This window comes from Tiliqua scincoides, chromosome 8, assembly GCF_035046505.1.
Source record: "Tiliqua scincoides isolate rTilSci1 chromosome 8, rTilSci1.hap2, whole genome shotgun sequence".
In the NCBI taxonomy this organism is placed as follows: domain Eukaryota; kingdom Metazoa; phylum Chordata; class Lepidosauria; order Squamata; family Scincidae; genus Tiliqua; species Tiliqua scincoides.
This window is the reverse complement of record NC_089828.1, coordinates 48,833,256-48,861,174: the sequence shown is the minus strand read 5'-3', so window position 1 is coordinate 48,861,174 and position 27,919 is coordinate 48,833,256. Positions and strand designations below refer to the sequence as shown.

The window sequence follows — 27,919 nt, the reverse complement described above, 5'->3', positions numbered from 1 at the left end:
CCTTCCTGGTTCGCTGTGTGGTAGCTTGCAACACGAGTCTTTGCACGTAGCAAATTGACAAACCCTACCGGGTTGCAAAGAAATAAGATCCCTTGCGTGCAGGGCCTTCGGCAGTGATATTGCAGCAGCGTCATCCGGGAAGATGTACACAAGAACTCCGAAGCCTCGACAATCACATGGCTTTGAACGACTACTGAGCGAGGGTGGGGAGTTGCCGAGATTGACGGGGAATGTGATTGGCCGCCTGGGTATCTTATGCAAATTAGAAGCGTAAAGACTTGTGGGGCGGCTTCAGATCTTTTCTAATGTAAGCTTTATAAAGCGTTCCTGAAGGAAACATTTCGGAACAAGTTCAAAATTGTTGGGGCTTTGGTGTGCAAATGAATCGTTTGAAGTTGAAGTGTTGGTTCTGATGTTGTTTGCTGTGACCTGAAGCGCTAGTAGGCAGAGCCTGGTTTCCTTACTGAGCTTGTGTTTGTTAAGACTATACTTTCAGGGATCATTTCTATAGTGTCAAACTAGAGAAGTGCGTTCCAAAGTGTTTAGTCCGTCCAACCACGAGGAGGAGGTAAAGTGTTCTCCTCTGAGCGCGAAGCGAGTGGAAAGTGCTGCGTATGTGGCTGCTTTCTGCTATTGATGACCGTTCTGTCTTCTCTTTTGAGGAGGTCAGAGGGAGAGAACACAGGCTGAGTGGTTGGCCTTTTTTAACAGCAGTTAAAAAATAGAAGAATACATTTACGTTTGTTTTAATTTTCAAATCTTTTACCTGTTTTTATAAGCTTGGTCTCTACAGTGCAGGAGAGGTTTTGCCAAGTTATAATTGCTGTATTTCTTCAAACTTTAAAATCCATTTTTAGTACCTTCTCAAAAGATTGAAAATCACTGGTATACAGTCTTTCTGTTTTAGCTTATGTAAGACATAAAGTGGTAACTTAATGGCTTTTTTCAAAAATAGTATATGGCATAACTCTTTGGTGGGAGAATAGGGATAATTTTTTTTTTTCTAAAGGGTGGGTAATGGGTTTCCAGGGTTTCAGCCAAGAATACCCTTTGTAGAAATCTAATGGATCCACTGATACAAACATTCAGCAGAGTCCTCTAGACCCCTATTGTATTGGCAACCTTCAGTCTCGAAAGACTATGGTATCGCGCTCTGAAAGGTGGTTCTGGCACAGCGTCTAGTGTGGCTGAAAAGGCCAATCCGGGAGTGACAATCCCTTCCACACCGGGAGCAAGTGCAGTCTGTCCCTGGTCTGTCTCCCTGGCTATGGGCCTTCCTTCTTTGCCTCTTAGCCTCAGACTGTTGGCAAAGTGTCTCTTCAAACTGGGAAAGGCCATGCTGCACAGCCTGCCTCCAAGCGGGCCGCTCAGAGGCCAGGGTTTCCCACTTGTTGAGGTCCATCCCTAAGGCCTTCAGATCCCTCTTGCAGATGTCCTTGTATGAAGAACATTAAAGTCAGGCATGAAATTGTAAATCCTCAGATGCCAAAGTGCAATCCAGTTATGTGCATACCATACATAAGAATTAAGCCTGCATCATTCAACTGTACTTACTGCTAGGAAAGTGTGCATATTGCAGTCCCAACTACTCATGCTTGATAGTGGTGTGTAGAGATAACTTGTACGGATGAACTGAGCTTGTTTTCAGTAGTAGTCCCAACACCCTGGACTTCAGCAAGGAAATCAGTCTTTTCTGTGCACTGTCACTAATGGTACTTCTGTGATGGAGACACTTGAGTAGCCATCCCCCCCCACTTTTTAAATAGCGGAGAATCTGAGACCAGGTTGTGGGTTCTGAGAGCCCCACCACTGACTTAAAGCCCAATGATAGAGCACTTGCTTTGTTTACAGAAGGTGCAGGTTCAATCTCCAACATCTCCAGATAGGATTGAGACAATTCCATGGTCCCTCTCTGAAACTTTGGGGAGCTACTGCCAGTCTGTATAGATAATAATGAACTAGAATGGACCAAGAATCTGAGACAGGAGAAGGCAGCATCCTAAAGAGTGTTTCAGTGTGAAATGGGGTGGAGCATGGTGGCTAACCTTGTTTCCGTTTATCTTTTGCAGGAATCAGTGCTGACTGTGTGAACTCCTTAGGGCAGACTGCACTGTTCACATCTGCCTTGCTTGGTCTTGGAAAGTTGGTTGATATTCTTCTGGATTATGGTTCAGACCCAAACCAGTGAGTCCCAAAGCTCTGTATTTCACAGTTTGATATTTCTAGGCATATAAGTGTTAGAAATTTTAGGGGTTAACCTAACTTCTCTCAGAGGAGGAACATTAGGAAAAAACATGACTCGTGTTTTCTGTTAAAAACAAGGTAGAAAATGTCAAGATGACCTGCAGAGAAAAACATGTGTGTCGTAGCTTTCCCAAAAGGAACATTCCAGGGTGTTGTGAAATCAAAGTTGCAGGCCAGAACTTCCATACATGGCTCCCAGTGAGGGCTGGAACCATGCACCAGTATGCCAAATAAGGAGAGGGAAGTGACATGTATATCACATGGGTCACTTGTTGTCCATAGAGTACAAGTACTGGAGTTTTAGGTGTGGTTCGGAGAAGAAATCAAAGATCCACCATGGGGTAACTTAAAACCTGTATCCATCCAAATCTATTCTTAATCTGTAAATAGCATGTAAATAAATTTTCTATATGCTTATAAAGAAGTCTATGTCTGCTTAACAATTTGACCCAGAGACCAAGTCCCAGGAATCTCTCTATCAGTTTTTAAAGAAATCCCAGGAATTTAGAGGAGTCCCAGGAATCTCTCTATCATAAGCATTTATCCTTCTTGTGTTTATTTGCTATTTTCTCAGCCGCTGTTATGATGGGAGTACTCCAGTCCATGCCGCAGCCTTTTCAGGCAACCAGTCCATTCTCAGTAAACTGCTGGACATGGGTGGAGACCTGCGAATCCATGACAAGAATGGAAAGAACCCACAAAACTGGGCTATGTCAGCAGGAAAAGAAAGTAGTGCCCAAGTGAGTGACAGTGAGCAATGCTTTGCCTTGGAAGCTTGTGTGTAGATGAAATTTCATTACATGATGAGAATGGAGTAAATATGAAGCAGGGTGTTCACAGAATCGTGAAGGAGGCTTAGGCTGCAACTCCATTTGCTTGGAAGTAAGTTCCCTGAGTTCCTACCATAAGGGCCCTGCTAGATCAGAGCAAAGTTTAGTTCTCTAGTCCTAGTTCTTCCTGCAGTGGACAGTTAGATGGGAAAGACCCACAAGGAGGACACAAAGGCAAAAGCTTTCCCACATTGTAGTACTGCAGCATTCAGTCCTCAGAAGAATACAGAGATCGCTCTGGTCAGAACGTCTAGTCTGGATCTTGTTTCCTATAGTAGCCAATCAGATGCCTCTGGGAAACCCAGAGGTAGGGCTGGAAAGCAATAATCCTCTTCCCAGACTACTTTACCCTATGTTAAATATGTGTAGTTTAGGTTGCAGAAAGTCATTTCTTCCACTAGCCCCTACTGCTACCCAAAGGTTTCTTATCCCCCCCCCAATGTACTTTTGAGCCAATCCCTGCAGCCTTGGGGACTGGAGACTTAGGTTTTCCTTAAAGTATAAGAACATAGCATTCTCAGAATGATGAATTTCTGTACCCAATATCAGTTTATTATCTTGTGTGATGTGATAGTGGAAATATGGAATGCATATAAAACCTGGGTGTGGTTTAAACTCTTTCTGTAACTGCTGAATGTGGAGTGCGGGGATGATTATTTTCTATCCTTGATTTTATTTCTTCATTTTGTAACAACTGTAGTAAAATTTCAGCAATTCTTTGCTTCTAAGAATAATGAGAATTTTTCCCCCAAGTATACCCCATTTGTACTCAGTATTAATGAGAAAGAAGCTATTTTCCTGTAACAACACTTGCTCTATCAATTTCTCCATGCCCTCTTCCTTGTCTTGGACTGTACTTCTTTTAAACCCATGAGTGCACATTGCTGCAATTGTTCCTTGAGGCTGCTGCTGCTTCTGTTACAGATGTTGGAGTTTATCCAGCGCTGCACTGCACACATGCAGGCCACGCTACAGAATTCTTCCTTCAACTTACTCCGAAGGGTGGACTCACCCAGAGCTCTGGTTTGCCCCTCCTCCAAATTTGGGGGTATCACACAAGGGTAAGTGCTTTATTGAGGATGACAGTATAGAGTGCTGGCTGGGTGGCTGGTTGGCTGTATGAGCGGCTGGAACACAGGAACATAAGAACATAAGAAGAGCCCGCTGGATCAGGTCAATGGCTTATCTAGTCCAGCTCCTGTATCTCACGGTGACCCACATCTATAATAAGGAGGTAGCACATACCCATCAGGCCTAGTAACCCATGATGGACTTTTCCTCCAGAAATTTGTCCAGTCCCCTCTTAAAGGCATCTAGGCTAGATGCCGTCACCACATCCTGTGGCAAGGAGTTCCACAGGTTAATTACATGCTGGGTAATTGTGCTTACTGTGTACACGCTGGGCAATTACATGCTGGGTAAGTGGGTGTTCCTCTTTTATTGAGCAGGGGGAGAGTAACTGGTCCTCCGCACCCCAGCAGTGTCTTTTCTGGTAGCTGTGTGCTGGTGTTCTTTTGTTTCTTTTTACATTGTTAACCCCTTAGGGACAGGGAGCATATAAATGCTGTCAGTAATAGTAATACTGTGCAAGATTGCATTTATTTTTTAATTAAGCCAGCAGTATCCTAGTTGGATGGCTGCATCATGCTGTATTTCATGAACACTCACAGCTATGTGAAATTCTGCATGCACTTCTTTTCCAATAGGATTGGAGAAGCAATTGTGTGGTTTACCTTTAAGATCATATAAACATTAGTTTTGTGTGAGGTTCTTACAGATAAGCAAGCAGCATGTGCAAGGCTGGCGCTGCAAAGCCCGTGCTGTGGCTCTGATCCCCTCCAGCTCTGATCCCCTCCAGCTATGCCACGCTGTGAGCTGTGCTCCTCTCCAACCCTGCCAAGGGAATGTCTGTGCCACGCCCTTAGGCTGCAATCCTACCTTCACTTTCCTGGGAGTAAACCCCACTGACTACAATGGACTTACTTCTGAGTAAACATGCAATCCTACTGCGTAGACAGTAGGATTGGGCTCTGAGGCTGCAATCCCAGCCATGCTTTCCTGGGAGCAAGCCCCATTGACTCTAATGGGACTGACTCCTTTGTAGACATGCATAGGATTGGGCTCTTAAACTAGGAGCACTCTCCCCCCCCCCCGGTTTTGATTAGGGCTGCAATCCTACCCTCACTTTCCTGGGAGTAAGCCCCACTGACTACAGTGAACTTACTTCTGAGTAGACATGCAATCCTACTGAGTAGACAGTAGGATTGGGCTCTGAGGCTGCAACGTTCCTTGGAGCCACACGTTCCTTGGAGCAAGCCCCAATGACTCTAATACCTACTTCGTACAGGGCTGGCCCCTCAAACCCCGCAGCAGTAGCAGCAGCTTTGCTGAGCCCGCCGGACATGCCGCACCTTCATGCTGCATGCGAGCCTCCCGTTTTACCCCAGACAGGGGAGGGAGGAAGTGCTCCCATTGGGCTGCTGGGGGTGACGTGAGAAACGCCCCCTCACAGAGCCTCTCAGCCTTGCTCCTCCCCGGGGGCCTGGCTCTTCCCCCTGTTGTCCGTTCCTTTCCCCCAGCTGCTGGTGCCTTCCAGGGGCGGTTTGCAGAGGCTTTCGCCTGGTAGCTGGGGCAATGGCTTGAGTGCCCACCAACAACGTTCTGTGTGCCCTCTGTGGCACACGTGCCATAGGTTAGCCATCACAGACTGTTGCAATGGAAGGGAAGTTTCAAGGCCAGGCCTGCTGTGAAGCTAGTGCTATAAGGACTTGCTCTTTCAAGTATCTGGTGATCAGACTGGAGGAGATCTCTGATGAGGCCAGGGTCCAGCTGTGCAAGGCCGCCATCTTAGATTGGTCTCTTATTGTTTCAGAATATCAGAACCATTCTTTAACATAGGTTACTAAACACACAGTAAGATAACTTGATGTTGTAAATGGTCTTTTATTTGTTCGTTTGTTTGCCACCCTTCTTCCAAAGAGCTCAGGGTGGTGTACACAGCTGTTTTGTCCTTACAGCAACCCTGTGAGGTAGGTGAGGCTGAGAGAAAGTGACTGGCCGAAGGTCACCTAGGAAGCTTGTTAATACTATATTTTTTACATTATTTTATTTATTACATTACATTTTTTATTACATTTACATTAATGTAAATAATTTTACATTATTATTATATTTCCCTGTGCAGGGAAACTACAGAAATGCAAATTATGGAAAAGTTGTGATGTTTAAAAACTGAGTTTCTACTTCTGTTCCACTGAGGGTGACCCAAGATTTTTCAACACCTACACCACCCCCTTGCCCCATAAGAGAGATTTCCTTCTCACACAACACCAGAACTGGAACATCCACTAAAACTGAGTTTTGGGAGAGTTAGAACTGACAAAAGAAAATATTTCTTTTACCCACTGTGTCAGTGGTTCTCAAACATTTAGCACCGGGACCCACTTTTTAGAATGAGAATCTGTCAGGACCCACCAGAAGTGACATAATCAAGCAGGAACATTTTTAACAATCCTAGGCTGCAATCCTACCCACACTTGCCCGAGAGTAAGTCCCAGTTACTGTCATTGTTAAAAGAATATACATAGTATGTTGTTAAAAGTTCAGATCTGTAACATTTCCCCAAATGAAGTCACATACCATGGTAGCATCAAGTCTAGTATATTAAAAATAAAATATTAAAATGAATGGGGACCCACCTGAAATTGGCTCATGATTCACCTGGTGGGTCCTGAACCACAGTTTGAGAAACATGGCACTGTGTAATTAATCTGTGGAACTCCTTGTCACTGGATGTGGTGAGGGCACCTGGCCTTGATGCCTTTAAAAGGGGATTGGAGAATTTTATGGAGGAAGATTTCATCACAGGTTACAAGCCATGATGGTTATATCTCCTGGTTCTAACTGTAGGCTATATCTGAATGCCAGATGCAAGGAAGTGGCAACAGGATGCAGGTCTCTTATCTTATTTGTTCACTGAAGCATCTTGTGGGCCACTGTTAAGCTAGACTAGGTGGATCTTTTGACCTGATCCAGTGGTGTGGTTTTGATGTTCATGAAAAAGGAATTTGGTGATTCACCCATTTGTTGTGTATCAGAAGTCTTCTCCCCCACCGAAAACATCAAGTGCAACCCTTGTAAAATAGCTTTTTCTTTTCCAGATTTGGAGGAATGCCAAAATGCCCCCCCCCCCCCAAGCTCAGGCAGCACAGGGTGGCAAAAAGAGATTCCGCCTGTTTTAATTTTTGCTTCGTCCTTCAGGTCAACTGACAGCCCTCTAGGGAGATTCCTGAAAGGTGGGAACAGTTCATTCCGAAACATTTTCAGTTTTGGCTTTGGGAAGGTAAGTTGATGGGATCCCTCATGCAGATAAATTGCTTAGAGGAGTTCTTGTCGGAAACAGTATATGAGGCCTGAATATTTGTAAATAATAAAAATGAACAGAAAATTAATGTAAGGCCTTGTGGTGATGAGGGGGTGGGATTGGGTAACCGATGACTCCCTCCTTCCCCTTGATCTGCACCATGCTAGGGGCAAAACCAGTAGATTCCACTGCCACCCCAAGGACAGAACGAGACAAAGTATATAAAGCTTCCTTTCCAGTTAACTGAGAATTATTAGAAAACTAGTTAGGGATTATTGATCAAAAACAAAGCATAATGCCTTTGGTTAGTCCAGAATCATAATGCCATTATGTAAAAATGTAGTGCAAATGCTATCACCTATCAATTTATGAGTGGAATCAGGCCTGCAAAAGGCCTTCAGCTGGTTCTGGGTGGAGTGTCCATCTCACTCCTGCTTCTTTAAATGAGGGTTGATGACAGTGGGGTGGCTTTCATTAAATAGTTGAACTTGAGTAGAAGGAGAAGTTGGTCGAATTGTGTGGACAGCTGTGCAAGCTTTCCCTCTTTTGTTTTTTCTTAGTTTAGAGACATTTGGAAAAAAAATATCTGTATATGTTCTTAGAAACCTGAAAGATGGTCAGAAGTTTTATGTCCCTGCTGACTTGCAAAGTTGAAGTCGCCCTGGCAACTGCTGCTTCAACAACTGCAACTCCCCCCCCCCCCATGAGTGATCCAGGAAGGGTTTGAATAGAGTGACACTGTTCTCTTTCTGTTTTGCCCCAGTTTTATCTCACAAGCAGTAGGCAGCTGGGCTATCTCGCGTCCCTCCCTGTTATCATGGATAAAGAAGTGATTCAAGCCGATGACGAACCAACCTTTTCGTTTCCCACTGGGCCATACATGATTATGACCAAGTGAGTTGTGTCCCAAGAGGTGGATTTTGTCTCTTACATGTTAGTGGTAATTTTTAAACATTGTGCTGTAAGTCTCCTTGATCATCTCCCAGACAGGGAGGGAAAGTGTGATATAGAAATGTGTTTAAAATAGATGCCCGCAGAAGATGAAGCTGCCCTTGGATCTGTCTAGCTCAGCATTGTCCACTCTTGACCAGGAGCAGCTCTCCAAAGTCTGAAGCATGAGTGTTTCCCAGCCATGCAACCTGGGATTCTTTAACAGGAGATGCCTGGCATTGAACCTGAGACCTTCTGCATGCAAAGCAAGTGTGCTTCCATTTTGCTCTGGCCTCTTCCAAATGGAGTCTCTGTTCTTATGGAGTAATCTTCTGGATGCCAGATGCTAGAGAGAAGTCAGGGTGAACGTTGGGGGAGACTGTTTCTTGCCTTCTGTATTCAGTCTGTGACCTTTATATCTGAATGAGAGCCCTGGTCTGTCTAGCTCAATATTGCTTACTGGCACTGGTTTGTCATGGTGCTCCACTATGGGTTATTTCCAGCCCTGCCAGAGGTGGCCCAAGATTCTGAGTGTCTGAGGCAGAGATCCAGATGCCATCACCCTGCCTGCAACTACATCTTCCTCGCTTGCCCCTACTCCTGTTGTCATTGTTGTCATTTCTGCTCCAATCTCCTCTAGCCATGCTTGCTGGATTTAAAAAGGAAGTAGGCAACAAAACAGAAGAGAAAATGGGAGTGAAGGGAGAGTGGTGGCTAGGGCATCACTTCCATCAGAAGAGGAAATGAGAGTGGCCAGGGCAAATGCAAACAGTGGCAAAGGCGGCTCCTCCTGCCAGTCAGCTGCCTGAGCTGACTTCTGCAACCTCATAGGAGAGTTGGTCCTGAGTTGTGGGGCTTGAAACTGGGACCTTCTGCTCATAGAAAAGTGGCTTACGCATATTGGTATTAAAAACATAAAAATACAAAAGCATGTGCTATATTGCTTACAGGGCTAGTCCAACACCACCTGGGATGGTGTGCCAAATGCTGTCCCCTGTCCTCCCCCCACAATGTGCCAGCCTCTACTCCCTCTGCTGAGGAGAGTGGTGGGCAAGAACTACTCTGACCCTCTAGCTTACTGTTCTCCTCAACTCTTTTGTTCTGTTCCTTTCCTCCAATCTAGGGAGTGAGAGGACAAGGAGGAAGAGTAGTATAGGTGAGAGGACAAATGGTTATGAGTGTCTCCTACTAATCTGCCCCCTGAGGTGACCAGCCAGCCTTATGGTGGGCTGAGCTTGACCACATAGCCTTGTTAACTGCCTCAGCTCCTGTTTCAATCCCCATAGTATCCAAGCGAGCTAGTTGGAAGAAGCCAGTCAGTGTTTGTGAGGCCGATAGGCTTCAGGAACTGCAGTGATTCCACCTTAGAACTAACACTGTTGTATACTGCATTCCTCTTAATTTTTCTCTCCTGACCTGCATGTTTCTAAACAAATAGTTGTTTTATGAAGATGCCACAAATATCCAATTTTTAACAATCTTCTTAAGGAAAATAACTATACAGATTGCTCCTGAGTTTCATGTTGCCTGGAAAAGGGGGAATGAAAGAGTGATAACTTTCTAAAATTATAACATGAAATGAAAAAAAAAATACTATAGACTCTGTTTGATAATCTATTGAATTTCAAAAACAACATTAAAAAGAGAGCTAGAGAGATGCTCCGGTTTGGAAAGTGCTGTAATTTCCTAATTTTTAGGCAAGTTCATTTGGCAAGTTTGGCTGTTAATTTACTTATTTTACAATAGTTTTAAACCATGTCCCAACAATAAAGGTTCTCCAAGCAATTTTAAGAAACTAAGATGTAAAGGTGGATACTGCCTTATGTGACAGATCTGGAATATCAAGTGATGTTGATGGTACTGAACTATAGGATCACTTATCTCCTGACTCTGTTCCTCTGAAAGGTGGCATTGTAGAAGCTATTCTACACAGTCTTCTCCCCTTGGAGTGTTTCTGCTACCACTTCTGATGGCACTGAATTGTGTCATTTATCTTTTTTCTTCTTGTAGTTTGATGTGGGGCGGGAGCCGCATCACAGTGAAGGAGCTGAACCTGAAACCTCACCAGCACTGCAGCAAGCTGCGGCTGTCTGATTTACTCCTTGCAGAACAAGAATACAGCAGGTATGAGTGACCCTCTAACAACAAATGAGAGCCAGCCATGGCATAGCAGATGCAGCAGCAATCTGCAGATTGTATGCTGGGGCACACAAGTGTGCCATGAGAGAATGGTCACTGGGCTGTGGGACATAAAGTCCATCCACATTGGGGGCAAATTGAGGCAATTAAGTACTGTGTTGAATGGGGTCGGTGCAAGATCATTTGAGATGCCAAAGAATAGTGCTGATGAAATCTGAGAGCCCTATCATGTGATATGACTGTGATATAATTGTACGGGACAGTGCTGCTTTAGTTTTAAGGTGTCTCACTGCTTGAAACCACAGGAATTTTAGTTTTCTATTCCTCTTGGCTGAAAGGGTTGAGTCAGGAGGACTTGTCCAGAAAACTTGACAACAATAGCAGCTTGAGAGCATGCTTAAAAATGTCACTTCTGGGAGCCTTGGGAAAGCATAAGCAAATTTATATAGCGTAACTCTTTCTTTCGTTAGAGTACAGATTTTCTTCACAGAGTGAAATTAAGGGTAATAACATCATAAATGTATCATTTTGATTTCCTTCTGATGAGCTCTCATGGTACAGTAAAACTTCCAATAAAGAAAGGGAGACAATATGTGCAGGAAGGAAATGAAGTGTGGGAACCTGGAGTACCAATAGACTTCCTCACCTCATCTGTTTTGGAACTTAACCCCATCCTGGTCATGATTACATTTTCTTCCTCTGGCCCTTCCAATTGTTGTCCAACCCATATGGCACTTTACTCCAGCCTGCTCTGACCTAGTCTGGCCTCTGAGCCATGTCTGCCTACTCTGCAATTGGAAGTTCCTAGCTGCAGTCTGGCTCAAAGTCAGACAGTCCTGACACCATTCTAGATTTCTCTTCCTCCAGTCAGCTTTAACTCTGGGATTGGATAATTCTGCTGCATCTCTGCATTGAGTTTAATAGGATTGTTCATATGTGAATGTGGCCAGAAAGTTTCAGGGGTGTCAAGACAACTTGCTTGGGGCTCTTTCCCCATCCCTTATACTCTTGGATAGTTTACACTTCAAAACACCTCCCAAAATCAAGCTGAGTTATCTTGTTGTATCAGCAACCTAATCACACCAGCTTCCTCTCTGTAGTAATAGTTGTTTCAGTTTTTTTTTTTGTTTTAGTTCTGGTTCTGAGTGAGTTAGATTCACTTTGTGATCCTTTCCTCCAAGAACAGATTTTTCATAGCTGAAAATGTTCTCTTTATAATCTAATTTTCCCTTCATATTTATGCACTTTTGTCTCCTTTGTAGTAAACTCCGCCACCCTCACTTGCTGCAGCTGATGGCTGTCTGTTTATCCAGTGACTTGGAAAAAACTCGACTTGTCTATGAGAGGGTTAACTTTGGCACTCTCTACAGCATCCTTCATGAGAGGGTAAAGCAGTTATTTCCTTCCTTCCTCCTGCCAGCCCTGCCTTTGCTCAATCAGACCATGAGTTCTCAGGTTTTTTTTGGCCAGTGGTCCCTAATTTTTAGGAACCTGTGAACCACTGTGGCAAAAATTGGAATTGTCCCGGACCACGTGCAACCCCCAACCACCTTGGCACACAAAAAATACAATTAAATTCGTAATAATTAGATAAGATTTACTAGAGACTTATATTTATTATTTATTGAGAAAAATCTGAGGGTTGTTGCAACCGGGCATACAAAATTTCCATAAATTTTCTTGCAATCTTGTCTCATAGAGGAGGACAGCCTTGAATGGATTAGCTCCACTCCTGGAGGTGGGGTTTGAAAAACCCCTTTATTTCTAGTGGAAGCAGTTCCTCCTAATTTCTGTTCCACCTTTAGAGGAATGTCCTCCTTCTCAATAAGGAGAATGAATTCTCCCACAGTAACTACCTGTGATCTGTTTTGTTCTGACACTCTCCTGTTGTCCTTCAGCGTTCAGAGTTCCCCATTGTGCACATGGAAACAATCGTTCACTTGCTGCTCCAGGTGAATGATGCCTTGAGATTCCTGCATTCACATGGCTTCATCCACCGCACCCTCAGTTCCTATGCTGTGATGATTGTTTTGGCTGGCGAGGCCAAGCTCACCAACCTGGAGTACATGGTCGAAAGGTAGAGGCTTCCTCTGTTTCCTGTTGAGCAGCTAGTAAAATGCTGTTATTGTTATAGCAACTGGTGGGAGGGGTGTATAGTGCAAGGACTTTAGCAGGTGCAATGTGTCTCTGCATAGAAATGTATTGCACCCCTTTGTCAGATCTCTCTGTGGAAGCTGGTGAAGGTTGCCCAACGGTTTCATTCTCCACCTCATGCCATTTGTGGTGCCTTACTTTACCAAATACTGCTTCCCTTAACCATTTAAAATGATGGGTTGATTTTAAACAATGTATATAACAGAGCATATATGGTATATTAGATTCTCCCCATGCTTGGAATCCTTGGTCTTTTCTTTCTGGCAGCAAAGATGGGGGAGAACATAGTGACCTGACCCGGGTACCCATCCCTTCCCAGCTGTTTAAATGGTGTGCACCAGAAGTGATCCTTGAAAGGGCTGCCACCATTAAATCTGACATCTACAGCTTTTGCACATTGATGCAGGAGGCGCTGACAGGTATGACTCAAGTGGCAGAACATTAAACTTGGAGGTTTAAGCTCTCAACAGACCAGTTCAGATGTAATGGGAAACCATGGTTTCCCACTTAACCAAACACAACTTCTCATCATCCAAAGCCCATGTGCTCCCTTCTCTCCCCTCCCCTTTCACACCTTGGCATGTGCTCATCAACCCCTTGATTTATTTTAAACCATGGCTCTGCAGTTTGTTCTGAGCCAGGAACTGTGACTTGACTTGGGCTTCCAGTCAAGATGTAAAATCAGGACTGGAAATAGGCCTGACATCCTAGTTTGGAAGCCAGGGTTTAACTACAGTTTCCATCTTTGTGCAAGCCACAAAACTGTGGCGCACACACACATGCGTTCCTGTCCTGGATTCTCATGCAGACTGTGCCATCTCTTCATTGGGTTGTATTTGAATCAATTTATGTTTTGCTTTTGTATATTTGTTAATAAATCAAATGTTGCCAAGGTGCTACGAGTATCCAGTACTCTTCTAGTCTGTGGGAAACTAGATACTGTAATGTTATCCCTGGAACTTCCCACTATTAGGGGAAGCACATAACCCTATAATGGGGTCCTCCACCATTCCACAGAGTCCCTTGTTGAAAAGGAAACGGGGTCATGTTCAAGGATACCCATCCTTCAGAGCAGGGTTAGTCCAAGCCTCCTAGCACCTGAAGGGACATATCGAATGCTGCTCTCCTCATTACCTGGTGGTGTGTCAGCTTCTCAGAGTTACTCTAGCCCACTACTCTCCTCTCCCCCACACTTTCTCTTCTGCTCTGTCCTACTATTTCTTTTCCAATCCAGGGTTGGGAAGAGGCGGCAAGCGGGCGGACATAGGGCATCCATGCTAATCTGCCACCTGAGGTAACTTCCTCAGCTGGTCTCATGGATTGACCATTCTTTCTTTGGAGCCCTGCCACACCACATTAGTGTGCATGTTTGGGATGTGTGTCTTTCAGATACTGTCCCCTGGGATGAATTTGAGGGTTTGACAATCAAGGACCTCCTCATGTCTGGACAGTGCTTGCAAACAGATGCCAGACTGCCCAAACCCTATTATGATATTGTGAAGAATGGTCTAGAATACAGACAGAAGGACCGTACCATGAACTTGCAGGACATTCGCTACGTTCTGAAGAATGACTTAAAGGTAAAACCAAGTGTTTCAGTTCCCCTTCAGTCAGACTTATAAATAATGATTCTCCTGGTCCCTTATGGAAATTAGAATCTTCTCAGGAGGACTAGACAGGGCAATCTTTGAGAAATAGATGAGAAATTGGTTGCTTTTTGTCTTATGGAGAGTGCAGGCCCTCAGTGTACCACAAGTGACATATTTTACCTGGCTACTAGTTAAAATGTTGTAAACCTATTTGTAGGGTTGTTTCTAGCATATCCAAGATCCAAAAAACCCATCTCTCTATACCCTGTAAGCTAACGTCTGAAGTGGTAAAACCTGCTTGCTTTCTATAGAGTCTGTGAATCTCTCCTTTTTAAAAAGAAGACTTAAGATACTTGTTTTCATGGTTTTCAGAGGAAAGTGAATATTGCAGTGAAAGCTATCTTGAACCAAAATAGGAGGGGCTTCTCTTGTGGTCAGGAGGACAAGCCCCTCAAATCCTGTTTGTGGCAGATGAAAGAAATCAATCTGTGATGAGTGTTTGTCTAATCTACGTTATTCTGATTGGATTATTTGACACTGGGGTGGTGGAGGAGACTGTTGGACAAAAATCTCCCTCTTCCCTCCCCCACATATGCACTTGACACTGTTCTTTCCATTCCAGGATTTAATTGACTCTCGCAGGAACCACCCCACCAAAAATTCCAGCACATTGAAATCTGAAGCCTGTCCTGACATTAATATCTGCATGCCATGTAACTTTGCAATCCAGGTGGAGACGCCACAACTGCAGGTCGAGGAGACGGCTCGAATTGGTCTGTGTCTGCTTTTCAGGCGTGCATAGAAGAGGCATTTCCTGGGCAGAGCCCAGAATTGACCCTAGAAATCTTTGCGAAGCTAGGGGCATAGGATCCATCCCTTCTCACCTCCTGTTTCTAACACCCACTTGCTCTGTACAGTGGAGCTGTTACCTGTCTCTGTTTGCAATGTGGCCAACTGAAATAGCAACCACATATGGTGGGTTGGGGGAGATGATAGAGTGGTGGGGGGTGCCCCACAACTGCACCATCCTGCCGCTTTCCCAGGCTGCTGCCTTGGCATTCCACCTAACTACTGCCCAGGATGGGAGAGAGTTTCCCTCCTTGTCCAGCTCCCTTGCTGCTGCAGTCATTTTCCTGAGCACTAAGGAAAAGAATTGCTGCCTTTTTTCCTTAGCTGCTGCTTGTAAAACGGCCGGGTGGGAAGGATGCTGGCAGCAGAGAGGTTTTGCTTATTACGATTCTCCTGGCATTTTGCAAGTGACAAGTTATGGAGGCTGACAATGGTGAGGTGCATACTGGCAGTGTGTGGATTGGCAGAGGATACTGGTACATGTGCTGGTGTGTAACCTGGTGGCGGCATGCTTTCTGGCAGAGTGGTTGGCAGTACTTGGAGCAAGTATTTGATGGAATTGACCGCTATTTAGGGCAGTGGAATAACTTGGAGTGCCTGTTGATTCATTTCTAATTGCTAGGCTAGAGACACCTGTGAATAATCTGTGGGTGTCACTGTTGCCAAGGGGGAATCTCTGATCAATGGAAGTAGGAGGCTGATACTCTGTGAGTCAGTGGGTAGGAGACACCTACAGAAGGTAGGAAGGGAGAGGGGAGGTAGGAAGGGGAGGTATTAGGTAGCAAGGGAGAGGGGAGGTAGAGGCAGTCTGTCTCCTGAATGTTTTTATTTATTGATTTAATGTTTTGTTACATTAGTTTTCAAAAGACAATGGGTTGTATCCCTAGAAAGTACTGTTGAAATAAGTGAGACATGCTTTTCATGATTAACTTAAGTCCTACACATTTCAGTATCACTTAAAAATCCTGACTTTCTTAGAACACAACCCAATAGGATTAAAAAACCTAAATAATTTTTTTCCCAGCTCTCTCATCCCCTCCCCAACCCTAACCCAAAAGTGCAGCCTCTGTTGGGGGGGGGGGGATGTTTTAGCCTGAAGTTTTTGGACTCTGGACTAAATGGGGCAAGGGGAGTCTGCCTGGGTGCATCCCCTGCCTTGCTTAGATTTTCTGCTGCTGTTCCATCGCATTCTTGATGGTGATTGTGGTCGTATGTGTGCAAGGCAGAGTTGTACGGAAGCATGGGTGGCTTTAAAATCCAGCCCTGGGGGTTGCCTTGGGCCACTCTAGTAGTCCAGCAATATAGGCATTTTCACAGTGGAGACTAAAAATGACCACTGCTCAGGAACACTTTGTAATGTTAGTAGGAAGCCCATGTTGACTAGATAGCTCATGGGCATTACAAGTGCCTTGCTTTCTTGTCCACATGGACAACAACAGATGTTCTTATTAGTAGCACTGGGAGATGTTGGAGAGATGTTGGTTTAATTTCTCTTCCATATTCTCTTGTGAACTAACAATATTAACATGAGGCAAAAACGGTGTGCACAAGAATCTCAAAGTCTTCATGTGTGCAAACTGTGTCGATGGCCAAATCCCCTTCCATTCTAATTCATGCCTGATTTTCCAGCTAGGAGTTTTACTGTGTCACGATGTGCTGTGTCCTCTCCCGAAATGGAAGCTGCTGTCCTCCACAGAGCAAAGACTGCAATTTGTCCCACTCAAACAAGCCAGGCCTGGGATGCCACTCTGGAAGCCCTGGGTAATGCCAGCGATGTGAATGACAGCCTTTGCAGCTTCGAAATCAATGAGATCTACACATGCTGTCCAGAGCTGTGTGAGGAGAGTGCGGAGGAGGAAGAGACAGCAGGCTGGAATTCAGAAGCCCAGAGGAAGTCAGTGGGTGCTCCTGTGGGTGGGGATGAAGTCCCGTTGCCACCTGCTGAAATTCTGACTGAGCAGGTGAGCTGTAGTGAAGAAGAGGGCTCTTCTGGCACTGAAGCAGAGTATAGAGTTGAAGAACTGAGTGAGGCCCCTAAACCCTGCCTGATGAACCAAGCAGGAAGAAGTACCAACGAAGCCAGGAAGAGCCAGTCCCAATTTGAGCAGAAGTTTGGCAAGTGTGTCTTGAATTTGAAGATTTGTCAGACCTTCATACAGCAAGCGACAGACTCCCTCTGCAGGACAGAAAGGAAATTAGATGAACTTGAGACCATCGTGAAGCAGTGCCAGCCGCACAAGCAGAGCCAAGGGGAGCTGTGTGTCCCCCTGAGTTATTCTGAGGCCTACTTGGAGAAGGTTGAGAAGATGCTGAGAAATAATAAGATATCGTATAGCAGAGGCAGAGGATTTCTTTGGAAGGCGGTAGGTCCTCCGACAAGGAACTACATCCCACCACCACTGCGAGTCCCAGGCATGCAAAGGCCTCTGGCTATTCATTCTTCCCAAGTGAGAGAACATGAGCTCAGAAGTGAGATTGGGAGCCAAGACACCACATGTTGGAGCGATTTTGGATCGGACATAGCCCCAATCCCTAGAGATAGAGGAGGGGAGGAACCAAACTATCAGGTAAGAGAGACAACTCCCTTTAGATAACACAATTGTATTGTAGCATGTTGGAGCCTGAGTAAAAGTGGGGAGCATTGGTAACCTTTATAAGTCCGCAGATGGGGAGGTACCCCAAAATCTGCAGAGGCCACAGAAATGGGGGTAGGTATACAGCATCTACCAGCTCCTACATATAACTGTCACTTTTGCAAGGAAGGTGATCGCCTCATCCTTCTACTCTCAGACTCCTCTGCAAGTGTTCTCAATATTTCTTTGCAACCTCTTGGTGATTTGGCTTTCTAGTCTTCTTAGGTGTTGCCCTCTGTTGACATAATCAGCAAGCTCATTGTTTCAGCCAGCAGTACTACCACTTTGCCCAGAGTTCTGGTACCCACTGATCTCGAGCAAGATGCTCAGAGGACAGAATCAGCATAGCAGTTGTCCTTTGCAATCACTGGGAGTGCCATCCCACCACACCCAAAATGCTGAATGCTGCTCACCCTATCAGCCCTTACTTTCAGCTGCTTGACAGGCATGTGGATACCAGCCAGTGCTAAGTGATGGTTGGCTGGGATGGTTTTCCAGCTCTTGCACCCAGGCGTGACCACCAGGAGGACGAGGAACAGAAATGCCCAATCACGTCGAGGGAGCAAGTCAAGCTGTTCAGGAGATGGTAGTGGAGATGAGGACAGGTGAGTGCTTTTTCCTGTCACAATGCCATGTAGTGTATAAGATAGCAGGAGAGAAATGCAGGTGTAGTTGGCGGGGGGGGGGGGCGCAGAGCTTAATTTGGACTTGGAAGGATTCCGCCCTGGGTCTGTTAAGAGGCAGTGTAAACATATAAGAAGCAGAATTCTCTGACCTGACTATGTTACAGTTGGAAGGCACAGGGTGCAGTACCTTGCTAAACTTATGCATGCCTGAGGCTGACAAAGACATGGTTAGGAGATTACCTGCAGTCTTCCATCTATGCTGATTGTTATGCACATTTGAAAATCCAAACTAATGAATGATCTCATTCAACATCTCTCTCAGGTTCTGTACAGCATCAGCGCCTGAAATTTACGAAGCAGGGTTGAGGAGTGAGGAGAGGAGGATGGCCCAGACTGAATGGACTAGTGAGTGTGTTCTTGTCCATTTTGTCTTTGAATGTAGGCTGTGTGGCTCCTTTATCTCAGAGATCATAGTTTCAACATTGCTAAAAACAATTCCTTTTTGGAGTCTTGAGGTAACTCAAGTGATCACATTTGTATCCCATTTTTTCTCTAGGATAGAATATTTGGGGTGCATCCTTTTGTATTCTTAGTGTAACCCTGGCAGGTAAGCTAGGCTGTGGTAGCAGCTGGGTCAAGGTCACCCACCAGCCTTTCAGGCCAGGCAAGGTTTGAACACAGGACTTTTTGGTCCAGGAGCAACATTATCCAGTGCACCGGTAATTTTCAAGGTTCTTGTCACCAGACTTTTTTTCTACATTGATCAATTTGCTGCAGAAGCCCCTGTGCATTGCAGAGGGTTCTGAAAAATGTTCTAGGATGCTCAGACAGGACACTACCCAAGCCTGTTGGGCTTACCTACTTCACATGGGAAAAAAGGAGGGGAAGAGCAGCACCAATATAAACCTCCCAAAATGGGAAGACGTTGGAAACAACCTGGAAAATTGGAGAAAACAGAGTTTTTCCAATCTTTTTCTGAGGCGCTTTTTTTTAGTTTGACCAAAGGAACAAATGGAAATTTTGGCAAACACAGGAGGGACAGACTTTGTGTGAAATATTTTCTCTGTAGACTATCAACAATATTTCCAGTTCTCAAATTGGCCACTGGATGTTGGTGTGAGGCAAAGAACAAGAAGTTAATAACCAAAAAAATTGAACCTATGCCAGTCAGCCTGAGTGACAGGTACAGGGTCGAGAAACCAAGTTGGCCTCACATCAGTTGCAAGGCAGAAAGTGAAAGACAGTTGTTTTTCTCTTAGGGCTAAAGTGAAAATCCCACTCGTTTCACTGTTCCATTTACAGGTGATGAAATTGGGTTGGGCGAACCAGGGTCTTATTAGTGGAAGTGCTGCTCCTCTGTGTGGCTTGTGGATGCGATTCCTGCTTCCTCTCCCCCCTACCCCAAGCAGGTCCCCTAGGAACAATATTATATGAGGATGTATTCTTGTCCCGTTTACTGCTGCCTCAATTTATCTCATGTTCCTCTGATGTTATCTAGACTGTAGGCCTTTTGGGGGAGAGAGCTATCTTCTCATTGTTTGTAAAGTCTCATATACATAAATAGTACTCTGTAAATAAATAACTTATGGTAGCCTGTTGTGGACCAATTACTTTTTCCCCATCTATGTTGTTACCTTGAAAACAAAAACCTTCAATGGTTTTATTAATTGCTGGAGCCTGGCATCTGCAGGTTAAGTGACAATGGCATACAGAAAGAGTTGAGACATTCAGCAATGGGAGATATAAGGTGGGGAGGGCATTCAAACTAGGTTCTGTGATATGAAGATTGAGACATTGCATGCATGTCCCAATTTTTCTCTGTAAAATGCTGAAAGGGATGTGTGCAGTAGGTGCTCTTCACTCTGTCCAGTTTGCTTTAAAAGGAAAGGGAAATCACAGAGGGCTTTTTTTTCCTACCTTTTTCTCTTGCCTAGTGGAAGTGAAACAAATGGCCAAGAAGGCAGCTTCTGGGCATCTTGGACTTCCAACTCATCAGCCTCCCAGTGGATGGACGTCAGACAGTGAGGCTGAGAGCCTCAAGGATGCTTTTGAAAGTTCAAGCAGAAGGGAGCGAACCAGAAGGGAGCAGAAGGCAGAAGTGAAAGAGTCACAGGTGGCTAGTGGGATTGGAGACAACAAGCCTGTCTATGGCCTTGAAGAAGAGAACAACCTGAAGGCTGCATTTGAGAGCAAAAGTAAGAGTCTGGTAGGCTGACCTCAAATCTGGATCCCAGGCAGCTGTTCCCACTATCGCCCCTGCTTCTTTCCTGGGAGAAAGGGCAAATCACAAAGTGGTTGGCTGTCCAGACCACGATGGCACAGTCACTTTCAGATGTGCTGTGGTTGGGAAGGAGGGAGAAGGTTGGAAAGAAAAAGGGGAGCAGGTGGATACCAATCCTGGGTGCCAGCTTTGCACAGTGGTTGCTGGGCAGAGGCTGGAATGGGGGTGCATAACAAAGTATTGGTGAGTGAAACAAATGAATGCAGAAAGAATGAGCAAAGAACGACATGAGGGTCTGGTGACCCAGGTTTTTTATAATTTTTCTCCTACAGAACATATGGGATCTCTTGTGGGGTGAGTTAATCAGGGTGAGTTAATCAGGGTATCTTCCTTTGTGGCTTGATGTCCCTTGATTGCTCATCCCCAGCTCTAAGTAGGTTCAGCTTTTATTGCAAGAAGGTTGCAACAAAACTTGTGACAAGCACTGGAGGCCACTTACTTCATTAGCTTGGACTTCTTAACTGGCCGTGGGGTTGGTAAGGGCAGTTAGGGATGAAGACTCTTCTTTGTGTTTCTAATTACTTATGTTGATTTCACGTTCCTGGAGTGCCACTTTTGTTCACAGGGTCAGCTGTGCTGTGCAATCAAAGTGTAATCACTCATGGACTTTTCCAGGAAACAAAAGTCAAGCAAGGGTTCTTCCAGGCAGGCCTGATAAAATTTGGGGTTGGGTTATTGCTCTGATGAACCAAAGTGTGGCCTTCCTCTAGGTCTGTGAGACCTCTCGCTATCAGTTTTGCTTCAAATCACATTACTGGCCTGGGTCATGCTCTCCTGGCAGGCACTAGTGGTTGCTTATATATGCTTCATGCATTCAGATGACAGATATAAAAAGTTTGTCAAGTAACACAACCGCCAGCCCAAGAACTGGGACCCCCCTTTAATACCACTAAAATAACTTTTTAGGCCATCTCATGACGTATCCCACACTTGTGAAAAGTCCATCAGAAGCAAAATCTGTGCTGTTCTTAAATGGCAGTGGAGTTGCAAAGCAAAATTCAGTAGGACCTTTCCTTAATAGTGGGCATGTTTACAGTTACTGTAAGTGGCACTCCAGGGTTTTCAACTGGCAACTCTTCCAAGCCCTGGTCTCTAAACCCCCTAATCCTGGGACCTTATGCAGGCAACACATGGGCTCTGCCACTAAACTATGCTTCCTCATACAATGTGGAAGGAGAGTGAAAGATGTTATTGTAGAGCAAGGTCACAGTTGATGACGGAGGGGTTAGATTTTGTTACAGTCGCACCCATCTGCATCTGTTTCAATCTTTCAAATAAAGTCACTCTTCATTCTGGATGCTTACATTGGCTTGCGTTGATTTCCCATCCAGGAAGGTTTCATGATCAGACCACCTTAGCCTTGAGACCAGTCTCTGGATACAATACTTTGACCAATACAGATGTTGATTAAAGCATCTAAATATCGTAGTTTCTGTAACTGCCAGCAGATAGCGCTATTGCATCGCAAACCTCTCTTGCATGACACCTGCCTAATAGAGTTTGAAGTGAGCATAAACCCTGGTAGGTTCTTTTAAAAGGGCAAATGAGGGACTTTTAGCAGAAACCCCAGTGTGCTAAGAATTTTGAGTCTCAGTTGTGATTACTGGTTAAGGTGCTTGCTTGGATATCCATATGCAGCAAATCAAAACTTCAGAAAGTGGACTGTTAATTACCTTTACAGTGAAATAATTCATTGGTGATTCTCCCTCCCCACCAATGTCCGTGACTTTATAGACATTATGAAGTAACTTTATATTGTCATTAACTTTGTGGAGCCCTGTGTGGCTATGTAGTCTCTGTTGCCATTTGCTTTGTATTTGTCAGTTGGCCAATTTCTGCTGTTCAGAATGGAATTTGCCTTTGCATGCAAATGTTTTGTGTTGGGGTTTCTGTTTTTGCCTCCCATCATGCTGTGATTTATTATTAGGCAGGAGTGGCCAGTTTCCAGCAAGTGAGGTGCAAACCAGGTGCAGCATCACCTCCCACATAACTTCAACTATTTCTGCCACAGCTGAGGACCTTTGCAGGGTACGTACCTAAATATGTGCTATGACTTGCTTAATTAAATTAAGCAAGGAAGCCAACTATATGTCTTCTTCCAAACCAGCCTGTTCAACAACTCAGTGATGTACTAAAATGTATAGAATACTAGAAATGAATGAATTGATTACAGTGAAACAGAAGATGGAGATGCTGATGCTACAAGAGTTGATCCCAGAGTGTCTGACCTTGAATATTTCTTGGATGGGAGATTGACAGTAAGCTGTTGTAAGCTTCCTGGACAAAGAGTGATATGTATGTAAAAGAACTGCTCTTGATGGGGGTAGAACTTCCTGTGAAAGAACATGTGTGCAGCTTTGATATATAAACACCATTAGAAGAGAGAGGGGAGCTTTCTCTTTCTCCTCTGTTGAGCCGGGGAGCAGGCTTATTGGCTCATGTTCCTGCCAGTTCCTCTCCCCCCAAATATATAGAGATCATATATCAGGGTGATGTCATTTCAGCTGGGGAACAAACAGTGCCTGACCAAAGGCTTGTTCTCTTCTTCCAATGAACCAAGGAAGAGTCCACCAGATCACGGAGGAGGCAAGTGGTATGAGCTGGTGGTTCCATCATCCAGATACAACCAGATAGGGAACAGTTGATTAATTGGGAATCATTAACTTTAATGTTTTGGGGTTTGTCTTTATGCCCTGTTTCCACTTTATCAAATAAGTTGAATTTTGTGCTAAAGCTTTGAGCTAAACAGTAGATGTGTGAAATTTTGCAGCACTTCAGTGCCACCTGCTAGCAATTGGCATTCTTGCCCTTTCTTTGCCCAATTCAATTCTTTTTTTTATCTTGTTCATTTGATTTAGTCGTTTTCTATTTCTTTTATTAGACTTTTCATAATCCTTTTACAGTTAATCTGTCTGGTTTTGGGATTCAGTGGATTGTCAGTTGCCTTGCTCTGCAGGTGGTACTGTGAATTGTTTTGATAGTACCCCTGACATTCAGTATTGCTCTAGGAGAGGGTTCTGCCCATGGAGCACCTCTGGCTAGCCTGGTCTCCTGGCCTGGTAGCAGTGGATTCAGTTTGTCAAGGCTTTTCCCCACTAAGCTGCATGTCCCAACATGGAAGAGAGGGGAACAGGAAGGGATGGGCTTGCTAACCACTGGTAACTACTGCCCTGGATCAGCGTGCAGTCACTGCCATCCCCCTTCTTGACCTTGACAGAAGCGAACAGGTGAACTTCCTTGGGCAGTGAATGCAATACTATAACCATTAAGTGAGCACAACAATTACAATATAATTACAATAATTAATTAACAACAATAATTAAATGCTGATTGATGCTGTTTTTTTATTTTGGGCCTTGTGGAAATGTTCACAAAGACTGCACCCTGGCCTTGCTGAAGGACCAAAACAAACCACAGTTCAATCAGTGTGTAATGAAAGCCCATAATTTTGTTTGACGAAAGGCGCAATTCTAACTTGTGCTGGAAACAGGTAGGCCAGTGGACCTGCGCTGTATCCAGCGCAAGTTCAGGGCTGTCAGAGGCTTGGCTAAGGCAAGAGGAGACTTCTCCCCTTACCCTGGGGAGAGCCACAGCAGCCTCAATGAGTCTACTCGGATGTGCATCACCTGATGAGGTGGTGCAAATCTAAGCAACCCGGGAATACCCCAGGCTACCCGGGAACAGGGTTAGAATCTGGCATAACTACCAGATCCTGGGCCTGCCTCCTGCTCCTCCCCCACTCCAAAACACCTCCTCCCTGCCCCGCCTCCTGCCCCCCCAACCTCTGCACTGGCCGAGCTTGGTCAATGCAACTCACCTTTCCTGGTGGCCCGCATCAGTACAGGGAAGCTGACACACTCTATGTGCCAGTCTATCTCTCCTTATGTTGGTGTGGAAGTGCTTTATGGCACTTTCATGACAACGATGGGCCAGTGCAAGGGACTTGTGTCAGCCCATCTACCAGTCAGGATTGTGCCCAAAGTTTTTCACAAAGGCTATCAACAATATTCTTATCTATTCATTCCGGGCAGCTTCAAACTGTTAAAATATTTGACTACACACCCCATCCACTGATCAAAGCATGACCTTGACATCAGTAAACAATGTATTGTAATTATACATTGCTTTAACCATTGCTTGTTTTGTCCTGTTGGTTTATGATGACAGCACAAAAAATTTGTGCATTTTTGCAGGTGTTATTAACCCTTAACAGCACACACAAAATTAAGAGAGAACAGCTGTGTTGGGAAAACAAGGCTTTTGAGAAAGACTTAAGATGTGATGCTGTTTTATTTTGTAGCTAGTTTCTAGTTGTGTTTTTGTTGACTTCTGTTGGATTTTGCCATCTGGTAATGGCTGCTGCTTCTGAAATGGTAATTGATTTTTATGTTTGAATGTTTATTTAGAGTATTTGTATACTTTGCAATATAAAAAAAATTATCAAAGCTGCTGACTGTATTTTGTATGTTTTTTATTTTGGGGGGGGGGGGATGTTTGCCTCCCTTGGAGCTATATGCTTAAGGAAATATTATAAATTCCCTAAAAACATAATGAAATATGTTTGAAGATGGATAAGGATGCCCACATGGGTAAGGAATACTCTGGGCAAATTAAGGAAAACCAAACCGCCTTCTGTCAAATACCAGATTCCACTGCAGAAATAAATGTTTGTCTTGCATGTTGATGGAATCTTTGCTCAGCAAACTGAATCCTGTACAGTCCTGCCTATTAAGTGTAGCAAAAGAGAGGCTGAGTGTAATATAAATTGCTGCAAGGAGGGATCTCCTTAATGAAATTGCAGTCCACCACTTTCCTGGGAATGTCTCCTTCATGAGTCCCATTGAAACAAAGGAATCTTGCCCACAAGATTTTGCCCAAATTCTCCAGTGCAGCTTCCTTGTTTCTTTCAGCAGGATTCTTGTGTGGGTGGTGTCCCTAAGACTGTATGAGGTGGCATACAGTGTTGCACAGTCTTTGAAATATACTCAGCCCTATTGATAAACACAGCATTTCTCTCTCCAGTTTGTTAAATCTGAACTCAGGTGCTTCCTGGAACAGGTGTGAGGCTTCTCGGAGCATTCAGAAATCTGATCTGTCTTCTATAACCACATGCCTTCAAGGTTTACTAGACCATAAGAGCAGTTCAGTGCTAGAGTTTTACAAGAACAATCTGTAATTAAAACCCTAGGGGCAGTTTACTGCCTGTGGGATGAATGTGGGTTGAATACTGGCTAGAGGCAACTTTGGGTCATGTATCAACTCTTGGTACTTTTTTCCAAGGGTTCAGAAATTCTGCTTTTGGATCCTCTGTCTCTCAGTTTTAGAATGAAGAGTTGAATGGATTGATGAGGCAGAGCTTGCAGTTCTGGGGTTGAGAAGACTGTGGGTTACCTGGCCACTCTTAGTTAGCACAGAGGTCTATGCCAATTGTGATTTGCCAAGCCAGATGTAGCCCACCAGCAGCCAAGTAACACCAGCTGGCCCACTAGATGGTTGATGAACTCTCCCTATCACCCTCTCCCCAATTTTTGCAGTTTGAAAAGGAGGTAGCAACAATGATGCTGGTACCCTGTGTTGGGGCCAGGCCATGGCTGTGGTTGGCAGTACCTGCTCAGGGTCTTGAAGTCAGTTGATGTTGCTGGGAGTTGTCATGCAGCAGGGCAAAATGTGCTGCTTGCTTGCCTGGGCAAGAGCAGTCCCTCACTAAGCTAGATCCCAGCATCTGCTCCCCAATAAACACTTGGATGCTGGACTTCTGCTTTTGTCAATAGAGTAATAGTACCATTTGACAACCTGGCCGACTGTCATATATGCCTGGTAATTTAACTAGCAAGCCTTGATTTGGCTGCTTAGATGAAATATGTAAAATTTAGACAGCTGCCTCCTGCCTCTTCACCTTTCTTTCTCTCTTTCCGGATGGCCCATCAATGAGGTGACCTGAGGCACCATTTGTTAAAGGTGGCAGATTAGCTAGGAAGAGGTACCTGCTGCCTGCCTCCACCACTTTTCCTTCTGCTTCTTTGATTCAAAAAGGAAGAAGGGAACAGTGTCATGTAAGGGGTGTGTGCCATGTGGTGTGTGGGGGAGGGGTTTGGGAGCCAGTCCTGATCACTCATCCCAATTCCCTTGGCCACCATCTTTCAGCCTTTAACTGTAATCAAGTTAAGGCAGAGAATGAGAGTGAGACTGAGAGAGCACACAGGATTGAAGTTGGCTTCCAGCCAAGATCTAGTAACAAGAATAGCTTGAGGGAAGCTCTTGTGAGGGGTCAGAGAAGCTGTCTGGAAAAAGCACTCGGTATACTGTGATCCATTACTTGCAGCTGGCCCTGTTTTCATCTGTATCACAATTTTATTCTAACTACCTGAAGACCCAGAACCACAGCAATAACCTGCCCTTTTCTTGGTTTTCACTTGGGGTTGAAATGTATTTGAACTCATTTCTGTCAAGGAACAAATAAGAATGGACGTCCACCATTGCCATGTTGGAATTTGGAGAACTGAAAAGCAGTGCCAGATACCTTGACCTGATATTTTGATAGCAGGCACCAATATTTCTGTGTCATAATATTTAGAAAAGTTAAAAAAATATGTTGAGGAAATACAAATGAATATAGTGGGGGATCAATTGTAGAGTTCTAATTTACCTATATTATTCTGCAGGGGCAACCAGAAAAAATGAGTTACTCCATTTGTTCCTCTGCGGACATATCAGAGGAGTTTTTTACTCCTGATCCAGACTATTCTTTTGACTCTTCAGCTCCTCAAGAGAATTCAGAACAAGAGGTAAGAAAACGCAGTGGGGAAAGTGTGGCAATGCTTGCAGGGTCCTGAGTGTCATAGTATTTTGGTTTTTGTTTTGAATTGACTGAATATGGAAATTCATTTGTAGTAGAATGGGCAAAGTGTCATATCTGGACCGAGATGTTCAAAGGTCATGACCGGCTTATTCAGAAGGTAATAGCAAGGTGAACTAGTTAGTCCTTAGTAGTCTTTTGGACCAGTCCTATCCCCCTTCAGTGCCAGTGGAGCAGCACACACACTGCTAGCTTAAAAAAACCATAAAGCACTTTGGGATGGTGCACCTGTGTGCAGTGCCAGCATAAGGAGCAGAACCCACCAGAGCAGGTAAGTGCTGTGCTGAGCAGTGCAGTGGCGGGGGATAGTGGACAGGGGGGTGTAATGGGGCAGGGGTGGGCAGTTTGGCCTGGGAGGGGGTGGGATCAGTGTTGCCATATACTATCCCCCTACTCTGTCCCAGTCCAGCAACATGGATCAGTGC

General features: G+C 44.7%; 1 protein-coding gene and 1 non-coding gene across 5 annotated transcripts in view; both read left to right on the top strand.

The window, feature by feature from the left end:
* The first annotated feature begins 480 nt into the window (after positions 1-480).
* On the top strand, positions 481-695 carry LOC136659581 (small nucleolar RNA U3). The gene has a single exon (XR_010794852.1). It is a non-coding gene; the product is annotated as a small nucleolar RNA U3 (small nucleolar RNA).
* Positions 696-2,824: 2,129 nt separating this feature from the next.
* Positions 2,825-27,919, top strand: part of TEX14 (testis expressed 14, intercellular bridge forming factor) — a 60,479-nt gene continuing 35,384 nt past the window's right edge. For all 4 annotated transcript variants that reach the window (XM_066634870.1, XM_066634872.1, XM_066634869.1 and 1 more), the window contains exons 1-16: positions 2,825-2,984; positions 3,999-4,135; positions 7,335-7,416; positions 8,201-8,331; positions 10,378-10,491; positions 11,769-11,892; positions 12,405-12,583; positions 12,928-13,079; positions 14,050-14,240; positions 14,872-15,022; positions 16,728-17,665; positions 18,230-18,336; positions 18,680-18,762; positions 20,292-20,552; positions 22,566-22,666; positions 27,301-27,423. In XM_066634870.1, the coding sequence (XP_066490967.1) occupies positions 2,898-2,984; positions 3,999-4,135; positions 7,335-7,416; positions 8,201-8,331; positions 10,378-10,491; positions 11,769-11,892; positions 12,405-12,583; positions 12,928-13,079; positions 14,050-14,240; positions 14,872-15,022; positions 16,728-17,665; positions 18,230-18,336; positions 18,680-18,762; positions 20,292-20,552; positions 22,566-22,666; positions 27,301-27,423 (2,961 nt within the window). In that variant the 5' untranslated portion in view covers positions 2,825-2,897. The remainder of the gene's footprint in view (positions 2,985-3,998; positions 4,136-7,334; positions 7,417-8,200; positions 8,332-10,377; positions 10,492-11,768; positions 11,893-12,404; positions 12,584-12,927; positions 13,080-14,049; positions 14,241-14,871; positions 15,023-16,727; positions 17,666-18,229; positions 18,337-18,679; positions 18,763-20,291; positions 20,553-22,565; positions 22,667-27,300; positions 27,424-27,919) is intronic.